At 35.1% G+C, this 17153-nt stretch overlaps 1 protein-coding gene across 2 annotated transcripts; it reads left to right on the forward strand.

Moving 5' to 3' along the window:
- Positions 1–1282: 1282 nt before the first annotated feature.
- Positions 1283–17144, forward strand: dpysl4 (dihydropyrimidinase like 4). Of its 2 annotated transcripts, none has more exons than XM_058793924.1 (14): positions 1283–1793; positions 7747–7835; positions 8321–8505; positions 10037–10201; positions 10351–10412; positions 10878–10958; positions 11076–11144; positions 11232–11352; positions 11456–11612; positions 12875–13016; positions 13298–13468; positions 13683–13862; positions 14006–14177; positions 15214–17144. In XM_058793924.1, the coding sequence occupies exons 1-14, from the start codon at positions 1449–1451 to the stop codon at positions 15303–15305; spliced, it is 2031 nt and encodes a 676-aa protein (XP_058649907.1). In that variant the 5' UTR covers positions 1283–1448; the 3' UTR covers positions 15306–17144. The 2 variants fall into 2 exon arrangements, with proteins under 2 accessions (XP_058649907.1, XP_058649908.1); XM_058793925.1 differs by lacking the exon at positions 1283–1793 and adding an exon at positions 2879–3115 and having other exon boundaries at positions 15214–17140.
- Positions 17145–17153: the final 9 nt, after the last annotated feature.

Here is a 17153-nt window from a genome sequence, read left to right on the forward strand (position 1 = left end):
CAGGTATGAATGGAAATGAATCACGTATCTGTTATAATAGTTGAAATGCAAGCCCTCTTTCCTAAGGCTATTGTTAGACTGCAGCTATTGTGCTTTTATATGATCCATTCTGGCTGTAAAAGTGTTTTAACGCATTCACTCCCAGAGGCATTCAGCATATGGGGCAGGAGTCCTCTCCTTTGGGCACATCTTCAAGCCTCCAGATGGACTTTCCCAGATCTCCACATGCACAGATGAGACCAGACACACTGTAAACGACATCTGCAACCGCTTGGTCTGTTTAGCATCTATCTGTTCAGCATGAAATTGTAATACTTTTTCCTAGTATAATATCTGATAGATTAGAGTAGTTTTTTTTTTGTTTTGTTTTTTGTTCGAAGGCATTGCTTATCATAACAATAGTTGTACATTATACCCTCTATCTGCAAGCGGTGATCAGTGATATTTGAGGGGAAATTATGTGGAAACCAAAAAAAACAAATTAAGAAATGTTTAAGATGTATGCACCAATTTCAGTGCAATTTCTGTTCATGCTGGTTTAATACTTTTTGAAAACTTTTATACTATTTTCAACAAATGTTTTTGATGTTGAATTAATATAAACCAACCTTGTAATTTCATAAATTGTCATTATCTTGACTATACTGACCTTGCATTTAAAATAATGTTTACATTTAATACAATACATTTTTATATATGTTTTAGAGCAGTTTCCTTTTATTATCATAATTATGAATAGTAGTAGTACTAATGCTGTATGAAAATCATACGTGCAATATGACATTCTAAAAGTAATATAAGGTGCAGACTTGTGTATATTGGTCAGTATGTCAAGATAGTCACAATTTATGGCATAGCATTTTTCTATCATTCTTATATTTTTATATCACTATGCATGCAGCTTTCATGACCTCATATTAATTTATAGTTATATTTTGTACAAATGCTAAAATAATCAAAATATGTAAATATTACGATAGATAGATAGATAGATAGATAGATAGATAGATAGATAGATAGATAGATAGATAGATAGATAGATAGATAGATAGATAGATAGATAGATAGATATCCCTTATTCATATGAATTCTATCCTTGAGACTTGTTGACTCTTGATTTTCAAGCCAACCGCCCATTAAAAGTAGAGGAAAATAGTCCATCTCTCACGCCTTCTCTTTTGTGAATGAGATTGTCTAAAGAGTCGGATTCAGAAACAGGATTTAGCATCGATTCTCTCTGATCGGGCTGTTTGTAAAACAATCGATTTACCTTAATCTCGAGGGAGCTCATGTCTTTGCTAATCCAGTGAGTGGAGGATTTCAGCACCACGCCTCTCTGGACAGCTCCTATAACAGCACCTGTCTCTCTCTCTCTCAGTGGAAGTGTGTCTCTCTGGAATACCAGCTCAAAGATTCCTCAAACAGGCTTTTCATTTTTCCTGTGAGCCATGGCTGAGAGAAGACTCCTTCCCCAGGAGGATGACCAGGGATCTCTGCTGTCCAGACTGGGCACCGACAGCCCTAAACCCCGGGTGAAGTTCGGAGGGATGTTCTGCAACATCGAAGGAGCTTTTGAGAACAAGACGTTGAATTTTGAGTCGTACAGCCCGAGTTCTGCCAGGAGAAACCCTCGGGGACGAGTGGACGATCAGAGGGACAATTTCAGCGACACGTCGAGCATGAGTGACTTCAGCAGCGTGAGTCAAACGCAGCCCACTCCGTCCTGCAGTTCACAGGGTCAGACCCTCGTTTACCCCACCGGACCCGGTCGCGCGCAGAACGGGCGACGAGAGGTAATCACTCCTGTCGCAACTATCCTTGTGCGCTAATGTGTAGATCATACAACTCTCACTACAGTTTAAAGTATGCTAACTTGACAGCTGTTTAATTCGGGTTTACATGTTTGTGTCAAAGCTTTATAAAAAAGCAAACTTGTCATAAAAAGATCACAGGAGACTCAGACACGTTAGTTGTGATTGGTGTGGAAAACCTGTCATATATGGACTTAAAATAAAAATAAAAAAACTGACTAATCCTATGATGCGTCTACCACGTCCACATGTATTTTAACCCTTCGGGCTTGCATTCAAAATGAAATGTTTGATTATGATTATAAATTCAAAATAGCTGTTTGGCTATATTTTGATTTGTTTTATTTTACATTTTATTTGAAATAGCCTACTTTCTAATGTAGTGGACATTCTTTGTGACGTAATCGTTTATCTTGTTGCCATTTTGTACTTAAATAGTTCAATAATAATTTTGTTTTTTTAAAAACGCGCATCTGTTACATTTACCCTGTTTCACTGGGGGGGAACTAAACACTCAGAAATGTCTTGTAAATTTCACAAAAAAAAAAAAAAAACAAGTAACGCATTCACATAGTTTTAAACGTCAATTTTTTTATTTGAAAGACGTAAAACGTGCGACAATAACCTTAGTTTTATTTACTTAGAAAAATCTATTTTTTAACAGTTTTTCATAATCATAGTTATGCTACTTTATTGTAAAGTGAACGATTTTTGACTCCTGTAGTTTCCCACTTGTGACCAAGAATAGCTACAATAATTTAATATAGGATGTTATATAAAATATACAGTTTTAAAACGTATTTATTCATTTAATTTTTATAAGTTTATTTATTTAGCCTATTTAGAACTGGATTCTCCAAATAATAAAACCCACTCTCTTAACTTACTTAGTTATTAAATTAATTAATTTGTGGAAGTCCAAAAGGTGGGGTCAGGTGGGGGGTTTGTATAAAAGTAGTAGCCTATAGACTGCTCTGTAGGTTCCGCCTCGCCCTGGGTGCAGGATGGGGTGTGAATACTAAAGCAGCAGATGGTGAGCAGACACAGACATTGGGTGGGGGCTCTTCTCTGGAGGGCTTTTGTCTACAGTGACTATTGAACCCCGGTAATCTCAAACTAAATTACACCCCGAATCGCGACACCCGTCCACGCGCCGGTCGCTGCGCCTTTATTCTGACGTGAGCGCAGATCCGTTCATCATCATCATCATCATCACCATCCCGGCTCGCGTTCTCGGAAATCAGAGCTGCTCCCAGACCGGTGCCATGTCTTTCCAAGGCAAGAAGAACAACCCTCGCGTGACGGTAAGAGATGTTAGCGATTTAAACCCGAGGCACCGGCGAGTGTTTGCTGGCTGCAGTAACGGAGACATAGTGATGTTGAGGAGGAGGAGGAGGATGGTTTTATTGTGCAGTCATGGGTGAGCCTCCGCCACCGCCGGCAACAACCTGCTGTCCTCCGAACACTGCTGAGAAAGCCGGTGAACATTTAAGAGCTGCACTAATGCATGCAATGATGTGACAAATGTAGATGAAAACGCTGCTTCAGTGTTAATGTGTTTAATCTGCATGGCGGCGGCACCGGCGGCTTATTCCCGGTTTCTCGTGTCCATTGTGTCTTTTATTCATTCATGTCGGCTCATTTCGGTACCGGTCGGTCTGACGTCTTCATGAATATAAAATACCAATTTGTGCTTTATACGTTCAGTAATACATTCGCTGCACCGTTTACGTATATTGCGCAAAATGTCAGAATTTCACGCACTTCGCGAGCGTTGAAGTCTTTTCTCCGGCCTAGACGTGTGTCTGGTGGCCCTGCCCAAGAGCCCTGGCTCCGGCCCCTGGCAAACATTATGGGATGGGACTTTGATTAATGTAAAGTCCTATTTCATTGTGTGCCTATGTAGCTATTAACTCGTTTGATATATGGAAATCTGTTTTGTTGTTGTAAAACATGCTAATAATAGCATAGTGAAAGACCACTAAATTGGCCTCTCCAGCAGCTGTGGTCAGTAATTACAGCAGACGGAGCACACTACACATACAAGCACAAAACACCATAGCACAAAAGCTAGGCACATACAGTAAATGTAACACAAGACAGGGAAAAAACAGGAATAGTTAAAAAAAATAATAATAATAATAAATAAATGAATCTAAACAAATGCTTATGGTTTTGGAAATTCCCTGTTCAGTTACAAGGTGGTTACTACATTAGTAAAAAGAAATGTACTTTTTAACAATTTCCCTGTTTGTAAAGTTATTAACTACGACGGCGTAATCTAAGATTACGAGAATAAAGTCGAAATGTTTCGAGAATTAAATGAAAGTTATAATATTTTGAGAGTATAGCCTATATTTTTAATACACTACAAATATATGTGGGATTATTAGCAGAAATCATACCATGCGTCATACTGGCGGGGACCGTATGCTTGGAAATAATATTTCATGTCTTCCATTGCATTCGTTATTTGTTGTGCGCCAGCCACCCAATAGCAATAGCTTAAGCTTTGTGCTTTTAGTGCTTTTAATATAAAACAAAGTCTCAGCTTTCAAAATCAGTTTTATAGTGAAACAATGTGTCTTACAATAATGTGATTTTCAAGCTCTTTAATGTGGCTTGACAGATCGCTGTATTTATGAGTAGTAATACGCAACAGTAGTCGCAACAATTTTGTGCTTTGTTGCTTTTACACACAGCTCAGCTTTCAAATTCTGTCAGTTTTATAATGAAATATAAGTGATAAATGTGTTTTTGCTCTTTATTTCAAGTTTCTAGCAAGATATAAAGTGAATGAACATTATAAGGCATGAAAAAAAAAACAGTTTAGCCTAATTTATAATGAAAATAATGTCTCGTCGTTTGTTATTGTAATCGGAAAGATGATTGACTCACATGCCGCTTGACAAACACATTATTGCAATATATCCTACATATTGTTTGTATTTCACTATAAAACTGGCAGATTTGGAAAACTGAGATTTGGAATATCTCATGCGCAAAAGGCTAGAATAGCCTATCTCAAAATATTATAACTATAATCTTTATTCTCGAAACATTTCGATTTTATTCTCGAAATATTTAGACTTTATTCTCAAAATATATAACGAATTTAATCTTGTAATTTTATATATTTTTTATTTTTTAACGTGGCACTAAAACGCCGTCGTAATTAACCCTTTGACGCACACTGTCTACTAAAGTTATTTTAACCATTCAGTCTTGCATTCAAATTCTGGAATATTTAGAATATTTAATTGTATTTGGATTTTCTTTTGACAGATAGATCAGTGGGTATAATTATATTTTGGATTTGTATTAAAAATAAACATAATTTTTTTTGTTTTTTTCTTTTATATAATTCTTACATTAGTGGGTTAATTTGCCCTATTACTTTGCCGTATTTGTAGCTGTGGTAAAGTAATTGGTTTAATTCACTCTTTCATAGTTTCCCACTGATCATAACTGCAACCAAGAATAAAATATATTATTTTACACTTTTAAAACTTTTTTTAAAAATTGTAATTGTTGTTTTTAAATACACTTTTGTAGGTGTTTTTAAGGGGTTTTACATAATTTTATTAATAATTGCTTTTTGAATATTTTACCATGAATGTTACATATTGCCTTGTTACACATAATAAAATATTCTGAGTAGTGCTGTCAAACGATTAATCGGAATTAATCGCATTCAAAATAAAAGTTTTTGTTTACATAATATTTGTGTGTTCTGTGTGTGTGTATATATATATATATATATATATATATATATATATATATATATACAGTGAGGAAAATAAGTATTTGAACACCCTGCTATTTTGCATATACAGCTGATAGACAGGTGTTCAAATACTTATTTGCAGCTGTATCATACAAATAAATAGTTAAAAATCATACATTGTGATTTTTGGATTTTTTTTTTTAGATTATGTCTCTCACAGTGGACATGCACCTACGATGACAATTTCAGACCCTCCATGATTTCTAAGTGGGAGAACTTGCAAAATAGCAGGGTGTTCAAATACTTATTTTCCTCACTGTATATATATATATATATATATATATACACACACATGTATATATTTAAGAAAATTGTTATATTTGTATATTAAATGTTTTTATAAATTATATAGATATAAATATATACATGTAAATACATGTAAATATTTTGAAAATATATACTGAATGTGTGTGTATTTATATATACATAATAAATATACACAAGTACACACACATATAATCGATTAATTAATCATTTGTCAGCACTTATTCTGAGTAAATACGGTAATTTATACTTTTAAATGGATATTAATATAGAATATACTCATGTTTTTAAACATTATTTTACAGTAAAATATGGTACCTTAAAGACAATTAACAGGTTTGCATTGTAGCATTTTTACATTCGTTTTTCTCATAAAAATTAAGTATTAAAATACAATGTCGAGCATTCAGTATGCATACTTTATTTTTGTAAAATAATTGTCTATTTAAAACAAAAAATGTTTATATCTTCATGACCAAGTAACGTCAATGGTCAAGTAACGAAAATGATGTGGTATTATAGTGTATGCTTTACCAATAACAATGACCCAAAGACAGTAAAAGGGTTAATAAGTGAGGATTCATCCATGTGCACTGCAGGAGAGAGAAAACCCAGAAAAGAGCGCTGTTAGTACAGCCAAATTGGATCCAATTCCCTTCCGCACAATTTGGCATTGCAGCCTGACCGCTAGAATCCCCCGTCTGACCCACATTCAATCCACAGAAACACGCATACTCAGCATGACTTTGATTTTGGAAACATCTGCATTAAAAAAAAATCAAAATGATGCAAATTACTGAGAATAATGATTGCATATTCATGCAGTGTTTAATAATACACTCTTATAATTCATTACTAAAGGCTCTAGATTTTCAGTACTCTAAGATCCTGGTGTTACACGCTGCATCCCAGACCCCTCGCTGTCTGTCTCGTCTCTCCTCAAGCAACATTGTTGCCCAGAATCGGAAATGCTCGGCAGGGATTTTGGCGGTGCCAATGATGGGCTGCCCGTGGAAGTGTCACATTGCATTAGAAGTGAAGCTCTGAGGGTTGCACACCACCCCGGCACAGTGAATGTGGTGAAATACCCTTGAGCAGAATTCTGAAAAAGTTTATTTCATTTCTTTCTTTATTTAGCCATGTCAGATTAGACTTTGTGAGAGTTAGGATTTGTGCTGTGAGTTGAGGTTGGCACTGTCGAACAGCGCCGTGAATGATGTTTCATGCCTGGGTGACCTAACAAGCCTAGTTTCCTGGCATAGATCCATGCCAGGGGTGAGTGAACAGGCACTGGTCTCCTGTAACTGGGATTATCATAAATGGTGCAAAAAAAAGGACAGTGAAAAGTATCAGTCGCTATAAATTCATGCAAAACAGCAGCAGTCATGCATGAATAATGGAGTAAATAGAAAAGTGTTGTTACAGATGAATGGAGTTGACTGTTATCTTTCTTTTGTATTCTCTGTCTGGGTTCTTAAATGTCTGGTTTTTGAATGATATTATCTGTCTGATTAGCTCCTTAAAGAACGCTGCATATTGCATAGGAGGATTTGCATGCATTATACAGCTCTTTGTGCTTTGAAATCACTGTATATCTACATCCAAAGCTTTCTGGAACTGGGTCAGCACGGTTTCAGTGAAATTCAAAGCATTTTAGTTAAATATAATGATCTTTTGGTTATCTTGACACTGAATATATCAAATTCTTGGTGTCAGTGACGTCAAACCTGTGTTAAAGTTATAATATGTGCATTATGCAATTCTTTGAAATAATAACAGTATATTAATTTGTAATTAAATTATCACTTTAAAGTTGCAACACTTACAACTTTTGAAATAACACGCTGCACTAAAGTCATATTGTATGTCTTTTTTTCTCCACAGGGTGATAAACTCGTTATTAAAGGTGGAAAAATCGTAAATGATGACCAGTCATTTTATGCCGACATTTACATTGAAGATGGAACCATTAAGTGAGAAATCATTATTTACAAAATCTGCATATCAGTCATTCATTCAAACTTTTAAAAACATTCTAAACTTTGCATTAAAATTTTTTTTAATTGCAAGTCTATTCAGGGTTGCCAGGTCTGCATAACTAGACTTAATATTAAGATTTCATTATTGTAAAAATCTACATATCAACCATAAAACATTCAAAAGCATTATAAACTTTCATTCATTTATTTTTAATTGCTAATATATTATATTATATTATTATATTATATTATATTATATTATATTATATTATATTATATTATATTATATTAATTATATTATATTATATTATATTATATTATATTATATTATATTATATTATATTATATTATATTATATTTATTATATTATATTAAGTAAGATTTTACATTTCATTTCATTTAGCAAATTCTTTTATCCATGGCTATTTGATGAGGGACATCACAAGCAATTTGTATTGATTTATTATTCTGGCATGCAGGCAGATTGGTGAGAACCTCATTGTACCTACTGGTGTGAAGACAGTGGATGCCTACGGGCACATTGTGATCCCGGGAGGCATCGATGTGAACACCTATCTACAGGCCCCTTACCTGGGCATGACCCCGGCAGACGACTTCTATCATGGCACCAGAGCTGCTCTGGCAGGAGGAACCACCATGATCAGTATGTCACTACATCAACATCTTATATGGACAGAGGAGAAGAGAGCAGAAGACTTACAGTAGTTATCAGATCATCAAACTTAGAATGGAAATCTAGTGGGACAGAAAGGAGGGTCTCTGCTAAAAAGTGTGTGTGTGTTGTACAGTATTAGGGCATAAGAGCTTGTCGGGTCTCATAAAATCAGTTGAATTGGGGTCACAGCGCTGTCACTCTCTGTTCTCTTCTCCTCTGCTCAACTTTCCTCAGATAAGCTGCTGTACTGCTATGGAGTCATTTAGGACACAGAAATCATTGGGTTTAAATGCATTATTTGAAGTAATAGTGAAACACAAAAACAAATCTGGACTCAAGATTTTTAAGTGATATTGCTTTTATGCAACAGTTCAAGAAACAAGATAGTACTGAGTAAATAACATTTTAAACATAATACTTTAAAATAGCACTTTTCAAAGAAAACAGTTAAGTCAGACATGTGAATGGTATCTGCAAAAAGACAGAAACCTATTGCTTGTGTAAACAGCAAATGTGGTACATATACCAGACAAGACATACAGAACATTTATAGCAATTTACCGTGTGAAAATAAGTTTTTGTTTTTTTGTTTTTTCACCATTTGTAATCACCTTTTGCTGAATTTTTCTCCCAGTTATCCTGCAGTTTGACAAATGTTTTTTTTTTTGTTTTTTGTTTTTTAAGTACCAAATCCATGCAGTTACTCAATTTTCACAGGGTTTCTGTTGGTCTTAAAAAGGTCTTAAAAAAGTCTTAAAAAGGTCTTAAAAAGGCCACAAATGAAGGCCTTGAAAAAGGTCTTAAATCAGAGCAAAAAGTCACAAATTCATGGCATTAAATGTTGCATGCATTGCTAAAAATTTATGTCTTCCTCTATTTTTTTCTTGTTTTCCATTGCAAATATCTGAACATCCTTAAATCAAGATCCATTTACTTGAGATGCGAAATCAAGATATGAAGTCTTGTTTTCTGACAAAATTAGCAAAATTAAGTGAGTTTGTTAGAACAAGCATCTGTCAGTAGGGTACGAAAACTTATTTTTCATATCTAAGTTTTTATTTTATAAAATGAATTAAAATAGAGAACAGCTGGAAGTTGTGTTTTCAAGCTTTTTTGAAGTTTTGCTAATACAACACATTGTGTTCTTTACATTTTCTATACTTGGTCTTTAAAAAGTCTTAAATTTATGCCCATAAAACCCAACCCACAGAATCCTAAGCATAAGCAGCTTATAAAATTACCATGCATAATTATGGAAGAATTAGAAAATGTTTTTGATGAGTTATAGCATCTCAGACTGCTGTCATTGCTTGAAATATTGTCAGCTAGCCATTTATGACCACACAGGAGTCTGCTTTTTTTTTTTTTTTTTTTTAACATATTAAAGAGGGGGTTCACCCAGAAATGACAATTCTGTCATTGTTAATGCAGGTTTGGAACAGCTTGAGGGTAAGTGAATGAGGACAGAGTTGTCATTTTTAAGCATGTTTTTAATCATTATGCTCTGCTCATATTTTAGTTGATCATGTTGTACCTGAACCGGGAGCTAGTTTACTGGCAGCGTATGACCAGTGGAGGGATACGGCGGACAAGAGGTCGTGCTGTGATTACTCTCTGCACATCGACATCACTCGCTGGCACGATGCGCTGTTTGAGGAGCTGGAGTATCTGGTCAAAGATAAAGGTGATGTGAGATTTCAGGTGTGACTTTGATATTTTTGCTTTCTGCGTTATTAGGTTTTCTTATGATTTCTTTTGAACCAAAAAACACATTCAGCATTCAGCTGCAAAAATATAAATGACATTATAACACAATTCTGTTTTTTGTTTTAGGTGTTAACTCCTTCCTGATCTTCATGGCTTATAAGGACAAGTATCAGAGCTCTGATACACAGGTAAATAAAATGCTAAAAATAAAGAGAACAACATTTACACTACAGCTCAAAATCATGAGGCTCACAAAGGCTGCATTTGTCTGAACAAAAATTCAGTAAATATTACAATTTAAAATAACTGTTTTCTATTTAAATATCTTTTAAAATGTAATTTATTCCTGTGATGCAAAGCTGAATTTTCAGCATCATTACTCCAGTCTTCAGTGTCACGCGATCTTTCAGAAATCATACTAATATGCTGATGCGCTGCTCAAGGAACATTTCTCATGTTAATGATAATGTTGAAAACAACTGTGCTGCTTAATATTTTTGTAAAAACTATTTACTTTTTTACTGTCACTTTTGATCATTTTAATGCATCCTTGCTAAACAAAAGTATTAATTTATTTAAAAAAACAAAAAACACCAACTTTTGAACATCTAGAAATGTAGGTTTCCAAGAACTAACTCTCTCTGTGTCTGTAGATCTATGAGATGTTTAGTGCCATGAGGGAACTGGGTGCCATCGCACAGGTTCATGCTGAAAATGGAGACATTATTGAGGAGGTAACCTAGAGTACTTCAATTTCTAATGCATTTCTACTCCAACGATGTTCTTTTATAAAACATACCAGTTCCTTTTCTTCTCCATACTTAAATGCATTCTTGGTTTTGTTTGCTCAGGAACAGAAGAAGCTCTTGGATCTGGGAATCACTGGCCCAGAAGGACACGTCCTGAGCCACCCGGAGGAGGTTAGTCTTAAAGACTGAGTTGACTTAAATCAAAATCTGTTCCAACCGCTGGTGAACATCAGCATCACTTCTGCTGTTCTTCTCCAGGTGGAGACTGAGGCTGTGTATCGAGCCATCACCATTGCTAAACAGGCCAACTGCCCTCTCTACATCACAAAGGTGATGAGCAAACCAGCTGCTGACGTCATCGCCAAAGCCAGGAAAAAGGGTACGAGAGCTGATAGAGCTCTACAATACTGTAACAGAAACACAAAGAAAACAGTGAGAAGAGGCGGTGAATGTTTGTGTCATGTGCATTGATTCGTTTTCAGGTATGGTCATCTACGGAGAACCGCTCGCAGCCGGCCTGGGCGCGGACGGATCGCACTACTGGAGCAAAAACTGGGCCAAAGCTGCTGCGTTTGTCATGTCTCCTCCGCTCAGCCCTGATACGAGCACGCCGGATTACCTCAGCTCACTGCTGTCCTGGTGAGCAGCTAAAATCATGCCAAATACCAGCTTTTCAGCAACATGCTCTACATTAAAGATTAGGGTTGGTGCGCTTCTTGCAAGGCTGCAAATATTTTATAAAACATGCAGAAAAAACAGTAATGTCATGAAATATTGTTTCAATTTAAATAGCTGTTTCAATTTTAAAATGTTTTAAAATGTGATTTTTTTGCTGTGATCAAAGCTGAATTTTCAGCATCATTACTCCAGTCTTCAGTGTCACATGATCCTTCACTATAAAAAGTGATAAGTTGAATTAACTTTAAAAAAATTGAGGAAACCCGTTGCCTTTTTTTTTTTAATTATTATTATTATGTACTTAATAATTTTAAGGCAACGGGTTTCCTCAGTTTTTTAAAGTTAAGTCAACTTTCTCTTTTTACAGTGTTCTAATATGCTGGTTTGCTGCTCAAGAAATATTTCTTATTATTATCAGTACTTAAAAGTTTTGCTGCTTAATTTTTTTGTGAAAACCATTCCCCCCCTCCCCCCATTTTCTTTGTTGAATTGATAAGTTCAAAAGAACAGCATTTATTTGAAATAGAAAACTTTTGTAACATTCATATATACATTGTCATATATATGACCCTCAAATATATATACACACATATCATAATATAATAATTATATATGATATATATTATATAGATAGCGATATGAATTGCACTCTTTTTAAATATTTTGAAGAAGGCCAGATTTACTCTAACAGCTTGCATCAGCACAAACCCTTTTTTTAGCATCAAAAAACTACCATCAGGATTTACTAAAGACAGTGAAAAAATAGCACTAAAAATAACTGCATGAACAGTTATTTTTTCAGCTCACCTTATTGCGTATGCATTTGTAGGAGTTTCCATTTCAGATGCTAAATTTATGGGAGGAAAGTACTTAATAAATCATGCAAGGTGATTTACTAAGGTTTGTGTTCATCAGTTTACTGGTATTTGTGCCATTATTTAACACCCCCAAAAAAGCATGTCCTATTTTGTGCCAGTGTTGTTAGTAGATTTCTCGCACCTAATTATCATCCGCTCTGCTTGTTTGCAACCTTTCGCTAATTTGCTCAGCTCTCGTTAGACTGCATTTGTCATTATAGAAATGATCTTTCTGCATCTTTGTACTTTTAATTTGTTTATTATCAGTAAACTATGCACAAAGCAGTCCAATATGCTCTGTGTAGAACATCAGGCCTTTAGTCTTCAGAAAGCATTACACTTAGTGACCGTCATGAACTGTTTCAGTGGGGATCTTCAGCTGACAGCCAGCGCGCACTGCACCTTCACCACGGCACAGAAAGCTGTTGGAAAGGACAACTTCACCTTCATCCCAGAGGGGACCAACGGCATCGAGGAGCGGATGAGCATCGTCTGGGACAAAGCTGTGGTCGGTCTCTCTTTCTCTTCTAAATAAAAAAACAATAATGCATGTAAGATGTTAAGAATATATCTTATACACTTCAACACTGCAAACCGCACAGCTTTAAAGTTTAAAGTTTCTTTTTGACATTTGGATCCTCTATTAGCCATTATGCCATGAAATTGCAGGTCAGAGTCTAAACATGAACCACAAAAAATGGAACTTCTATGCATATGTTTGCAGCTTCCATTCATATGTGACGGTGTGTTGTCTTATTAGCAGTTTCCAATGATGTTTTTGTCACATAGGCAACTGGTAAAATGGACGAGAATGATTTTGTTGCGGTAACGAGCACAAACGCTGCAAAAATCTTCAACCTGTATCCTCGGAAAGGCCGAATCGCTGTTGGATCGGATGCGGACATTGTTATCTGGAACACAAAGGAGACGAAAATCTTCTCTGCCAAATCTCACAACCTGGTAGGAGAATTGCATTTTTCATTGGGGAAGAAAAGATAAGCCATTAACGATGTTATTTTTATTTAACTGTTGGTTTAGAGTGGAAGCAGTTCTAGTGTTCTACAGTTGGATTCTGTCTAAGCTCATCAGAATTCTGTTAAATCCATTGGAATTTTGTGGATGTGAAATGTCAGACTCTTTCTCTGTCCTTATTCTGACCCGTGTGTCGCCGCAGACCGTGGAGGTGAATATCTTTGAGGGAATGGAGTGCCGAGGTTTCCCTGTGGTGGTCATCAGTCAGGGCAGGATCGTTCTGGAGGACGGGAACCTCAATGTGACAGAGGGGTCAGGCCGCTTCATCCCCAGAAAAGCCTATCCGGACTTTGTCTACAAGAGAATCAAGGCCCGAGGCAGGGTGAGAATGTCTCTGTGTGATTATGAATTTCTGACTCACTGATCCCAGCGGTCAAATAACAGACTTTTAAAGTAAAAAAAAAAAAAAAACTCATCATTTGTGTTATCAAGGGTCACTTTGATAATCAAATCTTTTTTTCATAGATGGCTGATGCTCGTGGTGTTCCTAGAGGGAACTATGATGGCCCCGTTCATGATGTCATCAGTATGACCAAATCTGTACCAGCCACTCCCACCACAAGAGGGCCCTCGTGTCCGGGAAAGACCCCAGTGGGGCCAGCGAGAAATCTGCACCAATCTGGGTTCACTTTATCTGGTAAGCACCTTTGATGCTGTAGTGTAAAGCAACAGGTTTCTAGAACTCAAAAATCCCATTCATTTCCTCCACGAAGTATTTTTTTTTAGATATTAATATTATGCGTTTATTTACTTTTTAACTGAACTGTTTAACTGTAAACTGATTTTATTTAAAAAGAAATGAATACCTTAAAAGATCTTTACAATATTTCTTGATCACTAAACCAGCATATTTAAATTTGTGAAGGATCATGTGACATTTTAAAATATAATAAAATAGAAAAATTCTAAATTGTGAAAAATATTACTGTATTTTTGATCAAATAATTGCAGTCTTGATGAGCATAAAATACTTCTTTCAAAAAAAAAAAAGTAAAAATCTTGCCAACCTCAAACTTTAGACTTTAATAAACTTTATGTATATTATATTATATAGTATAAATTATATTTATATTATATAATATTTAGCAATATTTACTTTTAACTATATTTAATTTGCTATATGTACATGCTATGTTTAAGCATTTGGAATTAAGCACCTTGAAGATGGGACTGGTGCTGAAATCACAATAAAAAAAAAAAAAGAGAATTGTTTTAATTATGAGAAAACAATTCTTGTTGTGGTCATGAAAAAAATAGGTTTTATAAAAATGTCTTTAAAAATGCAAATCACTGCAAAAGCTCTCTGTGCCAATGGATTTAAAATATATTGTAATATATGAAACAAATAAAAGTAAATAGTATTATATTATATCATCCGCAGCACTATACAAACGATGTGTGCATTTAAATGACATGTAGTGATTCTTCTCGGACTTGTTGGATTGGTTTATGGCTTTGAACTTTTAGTGAAAAAAAAATCTTTATGGAGGAAAAAATAATAATAATGTACATCCAGAACAATGCTGTTTAAAAGCTAGTGTTATGTGTAATCTGTGAATCTCTCTCAGTGACCTAAAATCAAGTAGACATCATTTGGAGCTCATGCAGATATTACAGACACTGCTTTCATTAAAGTGAACTCTGTGTATCCTCCTCTTTTTTTTCACTCAAAGGCACTCAAATGGATGACCACATCCCCAGGCGTACAGCACAGAGGATCGTAGCGCCACCTGGAGGCCGTTCCAATATCACATCCCTCTCATGAACCTCGTCCACCAGGGGATCCAACAGCAGCCATTTCGCCTTCTCCGGCTTCCAGTTTTATATTACCTTAATCATGCAAATATTAATCCCAATAAACCCATACACTCTGCCAACCCAATAGGCTATGCAGCAGCTCACTATAGCTTTCCATGAATTCATATTCACTATATAATGGGCCTCTCCTCTGGTCAGACTCACTCATAATGTAGCATGCTCTTTTATCAGAGTCACCCAGAATCCATTCTGCTTTAGCGTAGCATTGATGGCGTAAAGACGGCTAGTGATTGTTGTGTTTGTGAACTACTGAATGGATCTCATTCTAGTACTGCCTTTCAACCAGTGCTTTCCTCCTGCGACATGTAGATTCAGACGAGATGTTTAAAGGAGAAGTGTGTTTTCTATGGAAGCCTGTTTATGCCACAGAATAAAAAAAAAAAAAAATTAAAAAGTTAATTGCAACTTTTTTCCTCACAATTTTGACTTTTTTCCTCAATTATTAGTTTATATGTTACAGTTCTGACTTTTTACTTGCAATAATTTAACTGCAAAAATTAAACTTAATTTTGAGGTACAATTCACAATCACAAGATATAAACTCACAATTGCAAAAAAATAAAATAAATTGTAAGATGTAAACATGGAATCCTGGGGGGAGGGGGTGGTGATACTAAGAATGCTATATTAGATAACTCAGAATTACATTTACATTTAGTCATTTAGCAGATGCTTTTATCCAAATGTCAAATTGGAATTCTGAGTGGAAACAAATAATTATGGGATATAAACTCAGAATTTTGAGATGTCACCTTGGAATTCTGAGAGAAAAAAAAAAAGAAAGAATTGAGATATAAACCCAGAATTGTGAGATGTAAACAGAATTCTGAGGGGAAAAATCGGAATTATGAGAAGCAAGATTGGAATTCTGAGAAAAAAGATTGGAATTATGAGACAAACTCAGAATTGCGAAATGTAAACTTGGAATTCTGAGAATAAAACTGAATTCTGAGATATAAACTTGGATAAGATTGGAATTCTGAGGGGGAAAATCTGAATAATGAGATATAAAATGTAAACTTAGAATTCAGACTTTTTCTCAGAATTGAGAAACAAGTACCTTTTTATTCTTTATTCAATGGCGGAAATGGGTTTTCACAGTTTTCTGCACCAGTAGTGATGCAAAAATGACACTTCATCTTTAAGAGATTGTGTTCTGTCATTGTGCTTTAAAGGAAAATCAAGAATTACCTACTGATGGTCTTACTGCTAAGATATTAAAAAAAAGAAACCGTTATTGTTAGGTTTGTCCATGTTGTATCTGAGACTAGAGCAAAAAAAAAAAATGGATTGTAGACTTCTGCCTCTAACTGCGTTCATGATTTACGGTTTAGTTTTGAAGGCTAAGACTCATCACACAGATACAGCAATCAGCGATGCATTTTTTGTATGTTTCTAAGACAACGTTTGGTGCTCTCGATCTATAGATCCAACACATGCCAATGTGTTACTGTGAGGAACAGTCACTTTTTGAACCCAGATGAACGTTTTTAATTCTTTTGAGGTTTATATTCCTGTAATGCATTTAATTACCAACAGTCTTTTTGTAGTCTTAACCGGTATTTGCTGGAAATCTCCATATTAGTATGTAATATGTAATTTTCGTGAGATATTTCAGAGTTGAAGGTGAAGGTCAGTGAAGCTGAAAATGATCAGTGGATTGTCTTTTCTACCTTCTTGTTCATTCTGTAAATATATTTTTTTGTTTTTCATTTTTGTGCATGGTTTGCATGTCCTCAATAATAAAAAATGTAAAAAAAAGTATAAAGAAAAATTGCCATTTTGTGACAATTTC

This window comes from Onychostoma macrolepis, chromosome 12, assembly GCF_012432095.1.
Source record: "Onychostoma macrolepis isolate SWU-2019 chromosome 12, ASM1243209v1, whole genome shotgun sequence".
Classification (NCBI taxonomy): Eukaryota; Metazoa; Chordata; class Actinopteri; order Cypriniformes; family Cyprinidae; genus Onychostoma; species Onychostoma macrolepis.